This window comes from Gossypium hirsutum, chromosome A04 (genome assembly GCF_007990345.1).
Source record: "Gossypium hirsutum isolate 1008001.06 chromosome A04, Gossypium_hirsutum_v2.1, whole genome shotgun sequence".
NCBI classification, from domain to species: Eukaryota; Viridiplantae; Streptophyta; class Magnoliopsida; order Malvales; family Malvaceae; genus Gossypium; species Gossypium hirsutum.
Window position 1 is genome coordinate 10,150,135 of NC_053427.1, and position 15,298 is coordinate 10,165,432.

Genomic DNA, 15,298 nt, shown 5'->3' on the forward strand with positions numbered 1-15,298 from the left:
AAACCACAGTTTTACGCAAACAAATGTTTTTGAAAATACAAGCTCGATTTCAAATATTACGACTTTCAAACTTTTGCTGCAAAGTTATGTTTTACTTAAAAGGACAAATAAATGAGGGTTACACTAAAGAGTATAATAAAATGTTTTCCTAAATGTGGACTCTTCTAGTAACAACTAATGTTGAAACCATTTTTTTTGAAAAAAAAGGGTCAACTTGATTTTGAAAACGAAAACAAACATGGGAGTCGCCACCAATCCTTTTTGATGAGGTGTGATCGGGTCACCTCGTAACGGTGGTTGTTTTTAATAAATGGTTTGATTTATTTAAACAACGATTTTGGTCCACGAAATTCAAAAAGACGGGTTCGGGAGTCGATTACGTACGAGGAAGTATTAGCACCCTCGTAACGCCCAAAATTGGTACCTAGTTGATTAATTAGTGTCTTAGTGTCAAAAATTTGAGAACTTTAAAGATCTTAAAAGTAAGATCCTTTGATAAATACTATTTAATAAAAAAAATTGAGAAAAATTAAGTATTTCACGTTAATCGAGGAAAAAGATTATATCTCGTAAGTTAGGACACAATGTCTTGAATTCCGATACGCGAATAAATGCCGAAAAATATATTTATTTTGAAAGATATTTGATTTTTTCAGTTTTTAGAAAGAAATCATACTCCGTAAGTTAGAATACGATTTTTCGTAATACCGAAATTATTTTAAAAAATAAAATTTTAAAACATTCGTATATTTTGATTTATCAAGAAAATTGAAACCCCGTGAGTTAGGGAACGACCTTTCGAATCTCGAAATACGAAATATTGCTTATTTGAAACAACGTTTTAATGTATCGAGTAAAAATATGACGCGATTTGTAGTAAAATGTAGAAGCAAATTACGATGCTAATACAACAACATAATAATATATACGATAATACAAATAACAGTAATATGAACAAATATACAAAAATGAAAATAAAGAACAAGGCTAATGAAAATATAAATAAATAAACAAGTAAAAACTACTAAAAAGTTTAAACAAATAAATAAATAAAATGAAATAAACAAATAAATAAATAATATGAAATATGACAAAGTAAAAATGACAATAATAATGAAAACAGTAATAATGATAATACTAATGATATTAATAGTAGTAGTAATAAAATAATAATAATAGTAATAATAATATACTAAATAATAGTAATAAAAAAAACAATAGTAATAGTAATTAAAAAAATGATAATAGTAATAAAATAAGATGATAATAACAATAATCAAAATAAAAATAGTAATAATAGTAATAATAATAAGACCATAATAAAAAGAAAAAGAAATAATAACATGTAAATAATAATAATAATAATAATGACAATAATAGAAAATAATAAAAACAAATATACTATGTCGATAAGGATAATAGTAGTAATAGTAATAAAAACAACAATAATAATAAATATAATAATAGAGAATAATAATAAAAATAATTAATTTGAAAATAAAATAGCAAAATAATAAAAAAAGGACTAAATCGAACTTAAAACGAAAGTTTGGGGCAAATTCAAAATAAAAAGAAAGGGGGAGGACCAAATTGCAACACGCGCACAATGTAGAGGGACGAAAAAAGAAAATATCCCTGTCCATCTAAATGCAGCGTTTTGCGCAGGACCAAAATGAAATAAAAACAAAATTTTAGGGCAAAATTAAAAATAACGAAAGATTTAATTGTAAAACTAAAAAAATGAAAGGGCTAAATACGCAAATAGCCCTTTATAAAAAACACGTGGATCCCCTGAGGCGGGTCGGGTCAACACACGGATCCTGGCTCAAAACGATGTTGTTTTGGCATTAAAAAGGCCGGCCAAAATGGCGTCGTTTTGATTGGCTATTTAAGTTAGATTTTTTTTTTAAAAATTCATTTTTTTCATTCGTTTTTTAAAAAACACCTCATCCTTTTCTTGTTCTCTCTACAGATGCTGAGAATCCGATGGGAGCTCCAGTCGGTCACCGTCGTGGTGGCTAGAACTCCAAAAAGTTATTATTTTTATTTTTTATTATTTTTATATATTTATATATAATTGATTTTTAAACAAAAATATAGATGTATACATGTAAGTAGATAAAAAAAGAAAATAAATAAAAAGAAAGACAGAGAAAAAAACAATACCCTTTTATAACTTGGTTTTTTCTCCGAATTTGTTTTGTAGATTTCTGTTTGATATTTGAATCTCTCCTTTTTTTATTGTATTCAATGTCTAGAGAGCCAAAAAACATAACATTGTAAGGCTTATATAGCCATTTACAAAGTATTTTTTCATTTGTTTGTCATTTCTGCTTTTAATTTCTTGCAGGTGGCAGTGCAAGTGGCGAGGGAGCCATGACAGTGTCGGCGATGGAAGAGGTCAATAGACCTAGGTGCGGCACCGAATTTAGGGGGAAGAAGCTAAGGTTTTTTTTCTTTTTTTGTTTCGTTTCTGATTTGGGCTGTCAGGGTTTCATTTGGGCTAAATTGGTCTTGGGGTAGTTGGGTTTAGGTTTTGTAATTGGTTGTTGGACTGTTTATTTTGGGGGTGGGTTTAATTTATTTGGGATTTGTTTTTTTAACCCGGGCCAAAATTGGGCTCTACAACTAATACGAGAAATTTGACATGTTAAGAATGGTTTCAAAATCCTTCTTCGTAACATTCCCAAATTCAGCCATAACATCTAGGCCTGGTTTAGGGTGTTACAAAGTCCCAGTAAGACAATCAGTTCACTACAGGAAAATAAGGCTTTAGCGGCGTTTTTAGCGGCGTTTTATCAATAAACGCCGCAAAAATTGTAAAACACAGAGAAATAGCGGCGTTTTAACAAAAACGCCGCTAAAAACTGAGCAATAGCGGTGCTTTTGGTAAAACACCGCTAAAGACCAGAGCATTAGTGGCCCTTTTGCTAAAACGCCGCTAAAGACCAGAGCATTAGCGGCCCTTTTGCTAAAACGCCGCTAAAGACCAGAGCATTATCGGCGCTTTTGCTAAAACGTTGCTAAAGACCAGAGCATTAGCGGTACTTTTGCTAAAACGTCACTAAAAGTTATATAACACCTAAAATCCTAAACCCCAAAGAAAAAAATAAGACATTAATCTATAACCCTTAAAATAGTAAACCCCTAAACCCTAACAAGCCCTAAACACTAAACTATAACCCCTAAAACCCTAAACGTCGCAATTGGTGCATTTTTAGTGGCGCTAGGTTATAAACTCTGCTAATGTTAAATTAAACTTAAATTCCGAAATTTGAAACATAGAGGAATTAAATTCTTAAGAATAGAAATATAATGACTAAATTTTAATTTTACGAAAAGTACAAATACTTATCTCATATTTTAGCTTTTACAGATTAAGTGGTTTAGTATTCAATTTGTTAAAGTATGTGAAGAGAATTACTTTTTCTTTTTTAAGATTTAACACTCCTATGCGAAAAGATATTATTTAACTCGTATATTTGTTAAAAGTTTATATAAAAATTAATTGTTATTTTGGTTATAATCATAAAGTTAATTGTGTTTCGAATTTTTATTATTATATATATAAATACATTCTTATAACTTAATTTATATGTGAGAGGGTAAATTAATAATTTCACAACTGAATTAATATACTTGATTAACCCATAACACCAACTTAATAAAAAAATAACTATAATTATAAATTTTTCTTTCCATTTATATGATTCAACTAAAAATATTTTTAATATTTAATTTATATAGACAAACAATTATTGCACTCAAATTGATATAAATTATAAAATTACAATTAATTTTATTTAAAAGTCGATTCGAAACAATGGATGTTTTGAATTCGTAAAGTAAAATAATCATACTAGAATATGGCACACTCATTGAATTTTTATGTAACAAAATTAATAAAATTTGATGTAATAACCAGTATGCCATTTATATAAAAATCTAAACAACTAATGCGGAACATACTTAAAAGAATAATGCTTGTATTAATAAAATTTTCGTAATATTTAATTATTTTAGTACATACGCATAATTTCCATGATTAACTTTATATCACATAATGTTATTAATGATAAAAAGATCTTTTTTTTATTTTTTATCAAAATAATATTTTTATATGAAAATAATAAATATGATTTTATAAAATTATATAAACTAATTTTGTTATTATATATGTAATGTGCAACAGTAATTTATTAATAAAATTTTATTTTAATTTGAATAGGTTTAATTGATTTTTACAATAATTTTAAGAAATTAGCTGCGCTAGCATGTAAGCGCCCCAATAGATCACCTTCAGCGGCGTTTTTTTAAAAAAACGCCACAACTATCATTTTTTTAAACCACAACGCCGTCGTTTTAGTTTCATCCAATTTATTCCCAGTGCTCCCGATAGCTGTTCTTTTTCCCCTTAACAAAATTTCCCTCATTCCATCTCTTCTCCTTTAATCCCTAAATTTTCATCCCCAAGTTCCCAACCCATTTGCCACCGAAGACGCTGACCGGACCACCTGGTGCATCGCCCTCGACTAACCTCTCTGCTGCGTCGCCGTCGCCTGCTCATCCTACTCAGAAACGAGATTATATTTTTCACAACAGTAAATTAAATGGGAAGCGCCATGTACGACCTTACTACTTTGAGTTCGTCTCTCATGTTAGTTTTCTTTCTTTTTCCTGATTTCAGTCGTTAGCAAGTTTTTTAAAACCCCTAATTAAACCCTAATTCTGCTTATCTAATAAAAACTTGCGATTTTAATTGTTGATTTGGCACAGGTTAATAAACGATGGGAAGGTAAAACAATAGTGGATTTGTTCGCTCAAGAGTTCAGAGGTCGATCTAGAGATTACTATGTAAGTCATCAGTCTTTCCCCTTTTTTTCTTCTGGGCTAAATCTTTGTTTGACTGGAAATATGTAAAATAGAGAGCAGTGGAAGAATGATTAATAATAATATATTTCCTTCATTGTTTTGGTATAAAGATGGAAAATAGAGAGAGATACAGGGTTAGAAGTGAAGTCGTAACTAGTAAATAAAATTTTTAATTTAAGTTACACGAATGATTCCTTTCATAATTGAAAGGATTGATTTGGGGGAAAGGAAATGTGAAAATATATTCATTTTCTTTTATTGTTCTTATTTTTCTCTTACCAAACACAATGGTAGTAATATCATAGACTCTATAGTGTTGGTTAGTTTGTATTAATTAATTGAATTTGTGATTGCAATGTGTTGCAAGTTTCAAGAAAGGAGCTTTTTATAAACTTCTAGCAATTGCTTCCTTTACCCATAATTTGCACTTGTTTGAATATGTTTATATATTATGTTTTCTGTTATTGTGGAAATATTGTAGGTTAGTGCTGTCAAATGTTACCTATTGGCTTTGCCTGTGACATTTACTGCTATACCAAATTACTAGTAAGCAGTGCTATATATATATATGAATGTTTTTGTTTTTTTGGGTTTTAGGAAATTTTCATTTAATCTCACATTCTAAATGTACAGGAATGTAGATTTAGTGTGTATAGAATGTTATATACATTGGCTTACTCAGTCGGCAATCAGCAGCCTGCCTGTTGGAATTTTGTATTGATTTGTATTTTGGACCTAATAGGGGACACATATTGTGTGCTATTCATGATTTTGCATATGCTATTTTACTAGAATCATGATTAACAAATGTACATGTGATGTATTGCTTAATGATATAATAAATTAAGCCAGAATGAAATATATCTAGTTTTGATTTTCTAATACGTTTTATCTTTGCTTTTGATTGTAGATTATTTTTCTAGAAACAATATGCAACGATGAAAGGATTATTGAAAGAAATATTCGCCTTAAAATTTGACAAAGTCCTGACTATGCAGAAGAGTAAGGCTATTATCAATAACCTTTTACTTCTTGCTCAGATGAAAAGTTCTAGACTTGCTTATCAATCTAGTTTTGCAGGCCAGATTTCGATTATATCACTTGTTTCAAGTTGGTACGTTATATTATTATATGCAGTTTTTTTTATTGAGAACAGCAGTTCAAGGTAGAATATGATTGCTTTGGTCTGCATATGATTCTTTGTTCTGCAGACTGAAGTCAACTATCTAGGGCAACTCAACCATTCAAATCTTGTGAAGCTCTTTGGATACTGTTGTGAGGATGAGCATCGATTGCTTGTCTATGAATACATGGCAAGTGGAAGCCTTGAAAAGCACCTTTTCCGCAGTAAGTGGTTAGATATATAACAACCTCTTATGCTTTTATATTTCCATCTGGTTGTACATAATATTTTTTGATATTTTTGAACTAATGCATTCACATCATTCATTCACATTTATGGTGATTAATATTTGTCAACTTGAATTTCATTTGATTTTAGAACAGACTCTTTTACCAGAAAATGATGGAAAATAAAATTATATGCTATCTGATGAAAGGGAAAGAGCATTATTTTCTTGCTTCAAACTTAGTCTGGAAGAATGGAAAAATCCCAAGTTTTTACTTACATCAATTTAGATAGGTGGTTAAAAAGGGTGTTTCATTAGTTCACTTAACCCCAACTTTGTTATTCCTCCTATAGTTTCTAGTGATGTTTTGTGGCTCTTCTTACCTGGTATTGCTTAGATTTTGTGGCTGGGTAATAATATTAGATATTTGTTTACATTTATACCAAGCAAAGTTAATCATTTCTTTCAGAATTCAATTGCATCAATTTTACATTCCTTCCCCGTTCTATGTCCTGGTCCTTCTTTACATTTGGAAGCCTACTTTATGTACTTGAAAAGTGGAGTTATCCCCTGTTGGCTGTTATTTCTTTTGCTTGAGGGTGTGTCATTTGGTAGTTTATTAATCTAAATTCAAAAAAAAAAAAGATCATTTGGTAGTTTATTAATCTAAATTCAAAAAAAAAAAGAAAAAGAAAATGCATGCAAAGTGTAGATCAGTTGAGTATATGTCAAAGATCTACATTTTGGTATCATCTTTTTTTTTTATCAATTGGCATCCTGGTTTGAGTAAATCAAATTGTATAGATGTTATGGGATACTGTCATCACATCCTTAAGTTTCCTTTGTCCCATTGATGATAAGTGTGCTTTCTATACAGTGCAGTTTTGCCAGATTTTGCTGAGGTGTACAGCTTCAGTTACTGCTTCCTGCAAGTATTGGTTCAACTGAAGTTGCCATTTAATCTTCGAATTAATATTTGGTACTGATATAGATAAAGTTTTTATATTTGCTTAAACTGAAATATATTTGGTGCTACTCTTATAATCTTACATCTGTTCTAGGTACTATCGAGCACCTGAAATAATATTTGGTGCAACTAAATACACCACAGCCATTGACATTTGTTCTAGGTACGTACAGGTTTCGTTGCTAAATTTTTTTCCTTATTTCTATGCATTTTCACTTTAAATTACTTAACAAATATTACTTTTTGGACTCCAGCCTCTGTTTGCTGGTGAGAGTGGAGTAGACCAGGTACGTTTTATTAAGGTACGTTTTATTTCAAAATTGTAATCAATAATAGTTTTATCATGATGATTTTGGAAAAATTAATATTTTGGGGTTGCGATTTTGTAAAGATTTAATTGCTGGTTCTGTTTGGAGCAGAACTATTTTGTTTCCAAATTAATTTTTTTATATTTGGTTCAACTTAATTATTATTTGATTCAACTTAAGTATGAATAAGTATGAATTAATTTTATTATCATATATGTAGCTTGCTTGTCCATTATAATTACAACAATATCTGACATTCTCTCCAACCTTATTTTAAATATTTTAAAGATTCAAAGTATATAGGCTGGAAACCTGACGGGTTGCCTTATATCGAGCTGCAAGATATAATGGATCCTCCCTAGGTGTAACAACGCCACGTATGATGAATCTTAAAAAATTCAAAAAGAATTGAAAAAAGTTCTATCGCTATTGAATATTTATATAACCTTAATTTATTTTCAATTTACTTATAAAAATTAAATTACGATTCTTTCTTGATATTATTATATTCAAATTACTATTTTGTTATATTAAACATGTTTGATTTTAATATTTAATATTTTTAAATGTCTTTAAAAGTTATAACTAATTTTTATCAAAATAGTATTATTAATTATTATTTGAAGTATGAATAAGTATGAATAAGTTTTTATATTTTGGTTCAACTTAAGTATTATTTGATTCAACTTAAGTATGAATTAATTTTATTACCATATATGTAGCTTGCTTGTCCATTCCTTATTTTAAATATTTTAAAGATTCAAAGTATATAGGCTGGAAACTTGACGGGTTGCCTTATATCGAGCTGCAAGATATAATGGATCCTCCCTAGGTGTAATAACGCCACGTATGATGAATCTTAAAAAATTCAAAAAGAATTGAAAAAAGTTCTATCGCTATTGAATATTTATATAACCTTAATTTATTTTCAATTTACTTATAAAAATAGTATTAATATTGATCATTACTTAAATAAATTACATAACTCACATAACGTACATAACAACTTACATAACTTAACTAATACATGTAGTTTAATCTAATAATTTCCTTAAAAGCATATAGTTTAAAAGTTCAAATTTCATAACTTACATAATCTACATAACTTACATAAAACATAAATATATATCATATCAAGACGTACATAATAAACAACTTACCCGTGAAACTTATTGCCAACTTTAAACTTCAACAACTACGAAATGGATAGGACTTGGATGAATTTCTCAAGGGCAACCAACGAGTATTAAAATGGAGTGCAATCTTTTTTTAGATTTTGCATTTCACAATTCAAGCCAAGAGAATATGATTCTTTGCCCGTGTAAGAAGTGTGGCAATATCTATTGGCATTATCGTGAAGTTGTCTACGAACATCTAATTGTTGATGGCTTCATTCGGGGGTATAAAAAATGGATTTTCCATGGAGAGTGTACAACTAGTGAAGCCTCTTCTACGATTAATCCGGGTTATCCTTATAGTGGTTACCGTCAGCATGTTAGAGAAGATGACATGGAAGGTATGATGCGGGATGCATTTAATATACGGAGTGAAAGTTTCCAATCATTTCCACCAAACTATGTTGCATCTGATGATTATAATATCGGTGGGAATACTTTTATGGAAACGAGAAGAAGTGTACCGGATGAACAACCGAATGAAGAAGCGGCGAAGTTCTACACATTACTTGGTGAAATGAATGAAGAACTTTATGAGGGATCAAAATTTTTGAAAATGTCTTTCTATATTCGCCTTTTCCACTTAAAATGTTTGGGAGGGTGGACCGGAAACTCTTTGACAATGCTGTTAGAGCTTTTGAGAGAAATGTTCCCATTTGCAAAAATCCCTCAATCATGTAAATACATGAAGAAAGTGATAAAAGATTTGGGCATTGGGTACAACAAAATTCATAGTTGCCCAAATGATTGCATGTTGTATTGGGGTGATCGGAGAAATCAACAGTCTTGTCATGTTTGCGGTAAATCTCGTTGGATGAATAGAGATGCAGAAGATGTTAATGAGGATGAATATGGGCCACAGTCAAGAAGGAAGCTGAACAAGATTTTGCGATATTTCCCACTAATCCCAAGGCTTCAAAGGCTATTCATGTCGTCAAAGACAGCTGAGTTTATGACATGGCATCATGATCAACGAACGAATGATGGATTATTAAGGCATCCTGCAGATTCTTTTGCATGGAAATCATTTGACAATAAATTTCCAAGCTTTGCAAGTGATCCTCGGAGTGTAAGGCTCGGGTTAGCATCTGACGGATTTAATCCTTTTAAAATCATGAGCACCTCGTACAGTACTTGGCCTGTGGTCATTGTTCCTTATAATTTGCCTCAATGGCTCTGCATGAAGCAATCTTCTTTGATATTATCTATGATTATCCCCGGAGAGAAAGGCCCCGGAAATGATATTGACATATATCTGCAGCCACTTATTGAAGAGTTAAAACAATTATGGGCGGGTGTTGAGACGTATGATGTATTGAGAAAGGAGAACTTTTACCTACGTGCTACTTTGATGTGGACAATTAATGATTTCCCGGCATATGCGAATTTATCGGGTTGGAGTACCAAAAGACGTTATGCTTGTCCTTGTTGTGCTGCTCAAACGTGTTCACAGTGGTTATATAATGGGAAGAAGTTTTGCTATATGGGGCATCGTCGGTGGTTAGATGAAAATCATAGATATAGATTTCAGAAGGCTTTATTTGACGGTACTAAAGAGTTGAAAAAAGCTCCTGAGCAGACCATTGGATCTGAAATCTTATTCATGTTAAAAGATATGGATTTCAGTTACGGGAAGCTAAATCAACCATCTAACAGGCAAACAAATAGACGATCGAGGGATGAATCTGATGATGAATCTGACGAGGAGGATGACCCTAATGAGGCGGACTTGTGGAAGAAAAGAAGTATTTTTTTGAGTTGCCTTATTGGGAGCATCACATATTACGCCACAATCTTGATGTGATGCATATTGAGAAGAATTTTTGCGAGAACATCATCCGGACAATTTTGAACGTCGATGGTAAATCAAAAGATAATCTTCAAAGTCGACTTGATTTAGTTCACATGGGAATTAGGCGTGATCTTCATCCCCAAGTACTTCCTAATGGAAAATATTGGTTGCCGCCTACAATTTTTACAATGTCAAAGGAAGAGAAAGAAATGTTCTACACGGTGTTGAAGGATATAAAGGTTCCGGATGTGTATTCATCTAGTATATCTCGATGTGTAAGTCTTAAAGATCGAAGACTATATTCATTAAAATCACATGACTATCACATCCTGATGCAAGATCTACTTCCAGTTGCTTTACGGTGCTGTATGTCAAAGAAGGTAACGTCTTGTATAATTGAGCTATCCAATATAATGAAAGCAATTTGTGGCAAAGTTTTGAATGTTGAAGAACTTGAAAAAGTACAAGATTGAGCCGCTTTGACATTATGCAATTTGGAGAAGATCTTTCCACCTTCCTTCTTCACTATTATGGTGCACTTTGTCATTCATCTCCCTCGTGAAGCAATAATTGGTGGGCCAGTTTTCTATCGTTGGATGTATCCAATTGAAAGGTGCTAATTTATTTCAAAGGCATTCACCTTTATACCTATAGTTACCAGTTTTGATAATGTTGTATATGGTGTTTAGGTTCCTAAGCAAATTGAAGTCTTATTGCCGTAACAAGCGTTATCCGGAAGGATCAATTGCTGAAGGCTACTTGGCAGAGGAGTGTATGACATTCTGTTCTAGATATTTAGATGTTGAAACAAGATTGAACAGACCAAGTAGAAATGCCGGACTCAATGATCCTAACTTGGACAAAACTTATTTATTTCAAAGTTATGGAGAACCAATCGGCAAGGTTGAAATTGTAGAATTAGATGACCGATCTTGGATATAAGCACATAGATATGTTCTTTTCCACCACGATGCACTTGAACAATTACGCAAGTAAGTTCTAGAATATGATAAATATTCTTCTTTTTTTGATTTGTTTATTTTTTAACGAATTAAACATGTGTTTAACATAGTGAGTGCAAACAAATCTTAAGATCTCGTCCACGCTCACGAAGATTACAACATCACGAGATTAATAGGCTATTCGCAAAATCTTTTCATGAATGGTTAAGCCAAATGGTATGCAACTCAACATTTTGTTGACAAATAATAATGTTTTCTCATAACATTTATAATTACTCAATTTACTTTCGATTCAATAGGTTTGGAGTGGGAATATCGTTAATGACGAAGTTAAATGGCTTTCCCAAGGTCCGAATCGAGTAGTAAAAAGATATAGTGGCTTCATCATGAATGGATTCAGATTTCATACCAAATATCGCGAGAGATTGAGGAGAACTCAAAATTGTGGAGTAGTTGTTAATTCTTTAATTACAAGTTACGCTAGTGCTAGAGACAGTAATCCTGTCGAGGGAAATGTGGAGTATTATGGACTTCTAACCGACATTATTGAGTTGGATTATTATGGAAAATGGAAAGTTGTCTTATTTCGATGTGATTGGGCTGATGCTAATACTGCTCGCGGAATTAAAAATGATCAGTTTGGTTTTACAATGGTGAATTTCTCTCGATTAATTCACACTGGAGAACATTTGATAGACGAGCCGTATGTATTTTCTTCTCAAGTTAAACAAGTTTTTTACTCGAAAGATCCAATTGATGAGGGTTAGTACGTTGTACTCCGAAACACCCCTAGAGATTTGTTTGACATGGGGAATGGAAGTAGAGATGACATCGGTGAAAGATCAGAAACTTTGCCTTTTCCAGAACAAGACTTAGATGAAAATATCCCTAGTACTAGTACACAATTTCAATGGGTTCGTCAGGATGTAGAAGAAGATATTTACGATTTATGATGTAGTAAGATTTTATGATTTTTTATTTATATGTAATGTTACAATATTAACATTGGTCATGTTATATAATTTAACTATTTTATATTTACTATTGTTGTTATTTCTTACTAAAATTTTATCTATTTTATGTGTTGCATGAAAAATGCCTAGAAGAAGATTAAGAGATCTTAGTATTGTACAGAATACTACAAATTCGGAAGAAGTAAGTACTGAACAGCAGACAGTTGTTGGATCTTCAAGCGTGCCGGAGACACTTGACGAGTCTGTGGAAATTCAAAGTAATGTTAATTTTATTTTACAAATTGTATTAAATTTTATTACTGATTTATTTTTAAATTTCAATATAGTAATAATTTATTATTTTTCAGCTGAAAATGGTGGGACGCGCAGAGGTCGAGGACGTACGCTCCTAACAGATTTATATAACTTAAATTCTATCGAGCGTGTCAAAGTAACTAGAAACAGCCATGGTCAGCCTGTTGGACAAGAAGCTCGACTTTTAGCAGGCTATTTGGGGATTATAGCACGAAATGCTAATATGTTGCCCATCAACTACGAATCATGGCATAACATGCCTGATAGCAATAAAAATCAAGCTCTCTCTAATATTAAAGTAACAAAACCTTTATGTAATTATAATACTTTTGTTTAAGTTTCATTTATATTTACTTCCTAAACTTGTGTTTTTTAGGATAGGTTTGCTTTAGAGGTCTATGATGCCTATATCAAGAAGGCATTGGGTAAAAAATGGAGAGACAATAAAAGCATTTTGAAAAAAGAATATTTTAAAAAACCCATAAGCCTCGAAGAAAAATTACAAAATGTCCCACCAGGAATGCTGAGGTACCAATGGGAAGATGTGGTTCGATTTTGGAATTCGAAGAAAGGAGAGGTATTATGTACTTGCAAACTCTTATAAATTTTTCGATTTATAGTATTTACTATATACGTAATAATAATTTCATTATGTAGGACCGTGAGCGAGTTGGAACAAGCAGCAGGCAAAAACAAAAATTTACGCACACGGCAGGGTCGAAAAGTTTTGCTTGTGTAGCTCAGGCCGAGGTACTATGGATTTATTAAATCTATCAAGTATTAATAACTTTTTACTATTAAATAATATTTTTACTACTATATTGTAGGAAGCCTCGTCTGGTCAAAAAGTAGGACGCCTTCAACTTTTTGACATTACGCACAGGAAAAAAGATGGAACTCCGATGTCATCTGAGGCTACAGAAATTATGGTATATTTACTTAATAAAAATTGATTCATTATAAATATTTATAATATTTAATTATAATTTTTTAATTCGTCGTTTTTATTAGTGTAATTTAAATAATGTTATGTTGTATTCCTTTTTATTATATATTTCGTTTCTAACTCTTTAACTGATTTATTAGGAGAAACAAAAAGATAAGAAGGCAGCGTATGAAGCGACTGCTTCGACTGATAGTTCTGTTAATTTTGAGGATATTGACAACAGAATTATGAATGAAGTTTTGGGTCCTGAAAGGTATGGTCGGGTTAGATTTCAAGGATCTGGTGTTAACCCGACCCAATATTTTGGATCCACCTCGCATCAATACATGCCTTCCGGGAGTCAAAAGTCAAGCTGAAGTTCAGAGGTTAAAAGATCAGATAGTTCAGATACAAGCTAGCACAGATGAGCAAATTTCTCAACTTAGAGCGGAGGCAGCAGCGAGGGAGGCGGAGCAGAACAGGAAATACAATGAACTCCAGCAGCAGCTTCAGTCTATGATGACTATGTTCCACCAATTTCAAAATCCGCCATCATAGACATGTTTTCTTGTAACTTTTAACATTATTTTAAGAATATTTTGAATATTCATTTCCAATTTATATAATATATTTTTCGTATAATTTTGTATTATCTAAATTTGTATGTTTTGGTTGGGTTGGATTTCATGGTATATTTGCTGTTTTTTATTGAATTTCTTGCAGGAGGGTTGGATATAGGTGTAAAAATACATATTGCAAAACTGGGCAAATTAGCGGCGTTTTTTAAAAAAGCGCCGCTAAAAGTACAGGTCTATAGCGGTGTTTTTATAAAAGCGCCGCTAAAGTTCTTGGTCTATAGCGGCGTTTTTTTACAAAAGCGCCGCTAAAAGTACAGGTCTATAGCGACATTTTTTATAAAAGCGCTGTTAAAGTTCTTGGTCTATAACGGCGTTTTTTTACTAAAGCGTCGCTAAAAGTACAGGTCTATAGCGGCGTTTTTTATAAAAGCGCCTCTAAAAGTACAGGTCTATTGCGGCGTTTTTTATAAAAGCGCCGCTAAAGTTCTTGGTCTATAGCGGCGTTTTTTTACAAAAGCGTCGCTAAAAGTACAGGTCTATAGCGGCATTTTTTATAAAAGCGCCTCTAAAATTACAGGTCTATAAAACGCCGCTAAAGTTCTTGGTCTATAGCGGCGTTTTTTAAAAAAGCGTCGCTAAAGGTCCTGGTCTTTGGTGGCGTTTTTTTAAGAGCGCCGCTAAAGGTCCTGGTCTTTAGCGGCGCTTTTATAAAAAATGCCGCTATTGACCTATACTTTTAGAGGCGTTTTTTTCTAAAAAATGCCGCGAACTTTTGTGGTGTTGCATATAGCGACGTTTTTTGCGCACTTAGAAACGCCGCTAAAGGCAAAAAAAAAACGCCGCTAAAAGTCTGTTTTTCTATAGTGGTTAGAATATATAATAGATTGATGGGTTCCAAAGATGGAAATTTCTTCCATATGGTCATATAGTGGAGGTGGGTGCTCCAAAAGAGACCTAAAACATAACTAATAAGTAAAACTCTAAAAGAGATTCAGGTACCTGAAGCTGAAGATTAAAATAATGAAAATAAGATATCTCAATAAGTTGTGTTAATTCGAGAAAATATGGAACCGAATAATAGAAATGGCCGACAATGATTTTG

The 15,298-nt window shown here is 31.9% G+C and overlaps 2 protein-coding genes across 2 annotated transcripts; both read left to right on the plus strand.

Moving 5' to 3' along the window:
• The first annotated feature begins 1,972 nt into the window (after positions 1-1,972).
• Positions 1,973-7,169, plus strand: LOC121228041 (putative inactive serine/threonine-protein kinase At5g11400). The gene is made up of 6 exons (XM_041111164.1): positions 1,973-2,033; positions 2,351-2,400; positions 4,475-4,657; positions 4,777-4,854; positions 6,084-6,219; positions 7,099-7,169. Exons 1-6 carry the CDS (start codon positions 1,973-1,975, stop codon positions 7,167-7,169), a joined length of 579 nt encoding a protein of 192 aa, XP_040967098.1.
• LOC107948803 (uncharacterized) lies at positions 4,396-14,257 on the plus strand. Its single transcript, XM_041110910.1, has 15 exons — positions 4,396-4,657; positions 4,777-4,854; positions 5,783-5,874; positions 5,953-5,986; positions 6,084-6,219; positions 7,099-7,200; positions 7,283-7,351; positions 7,443-11,076; positions 11,153-11,455; positions 11,536-11,641; positions 11,725-12,382; positions 12,560-12,656; positions 12,747-13,443; positions 13,521-13,622; positions 13,780-14,257. Exon 8 carries the CDS (start codon positions 8,748-8,750, stop codon positions 10,473-10,475), a length of 1,728 nt encoding a protein of 575 aa, XP_040966844.1. The 5' UTR covers positions 4,396-4,657; positions 4,777-4,854; positions 5,783-5,874; positions 5,953-5,986; positions 6,084-6,219; positions 7,099-7,200; positions 7,283-7,351; positions 7,443-8,747; the 3' UTR covers positions 10,476-11,076; positions 11,153-11,455; positions 11,536-11,641; positions 11,725-12,382; positions 12,560-12,656; positions 12,747-13,443; positions 13,521-13,622; positions 13,780-14,257.
• The last annotated feature ends 1,041 nt before the right edge of the window (positions 14,258-15,298 follow it).

Bases quoted from the DNA above. Each gene is read 5' to 3' on its own strand.
- LOC121228041 (XM_041111164.1), top strand. From the start codon at position 1,973: ATGCTGAGAATCCGATGGGAGCTCCAGTCGGTCACCGTCGTGGTGGCT. The intron at 2,401-4,474 runs GTCAATAGACCT...TTCATCCCCAAG, and splicing joins CAGTGTCGGCGATGGAAGAG to TTCCCAACCCATTTGCCACC. The intron at 6,220-7,098 runs GTAAGTGGTTAG...CTTTCTATACAG, and splicing joins TGAAAAGCACCTTTTCCGCA to TGCAGTTTTGCCAGATTTTG.
- LOC107948803 (XM_041110910.1), top strand. From the start codon at position 8,748: ATGGAGTGCAATCTTTTTTTAGATTTTGCATTTCACAATTCAAGCCAA.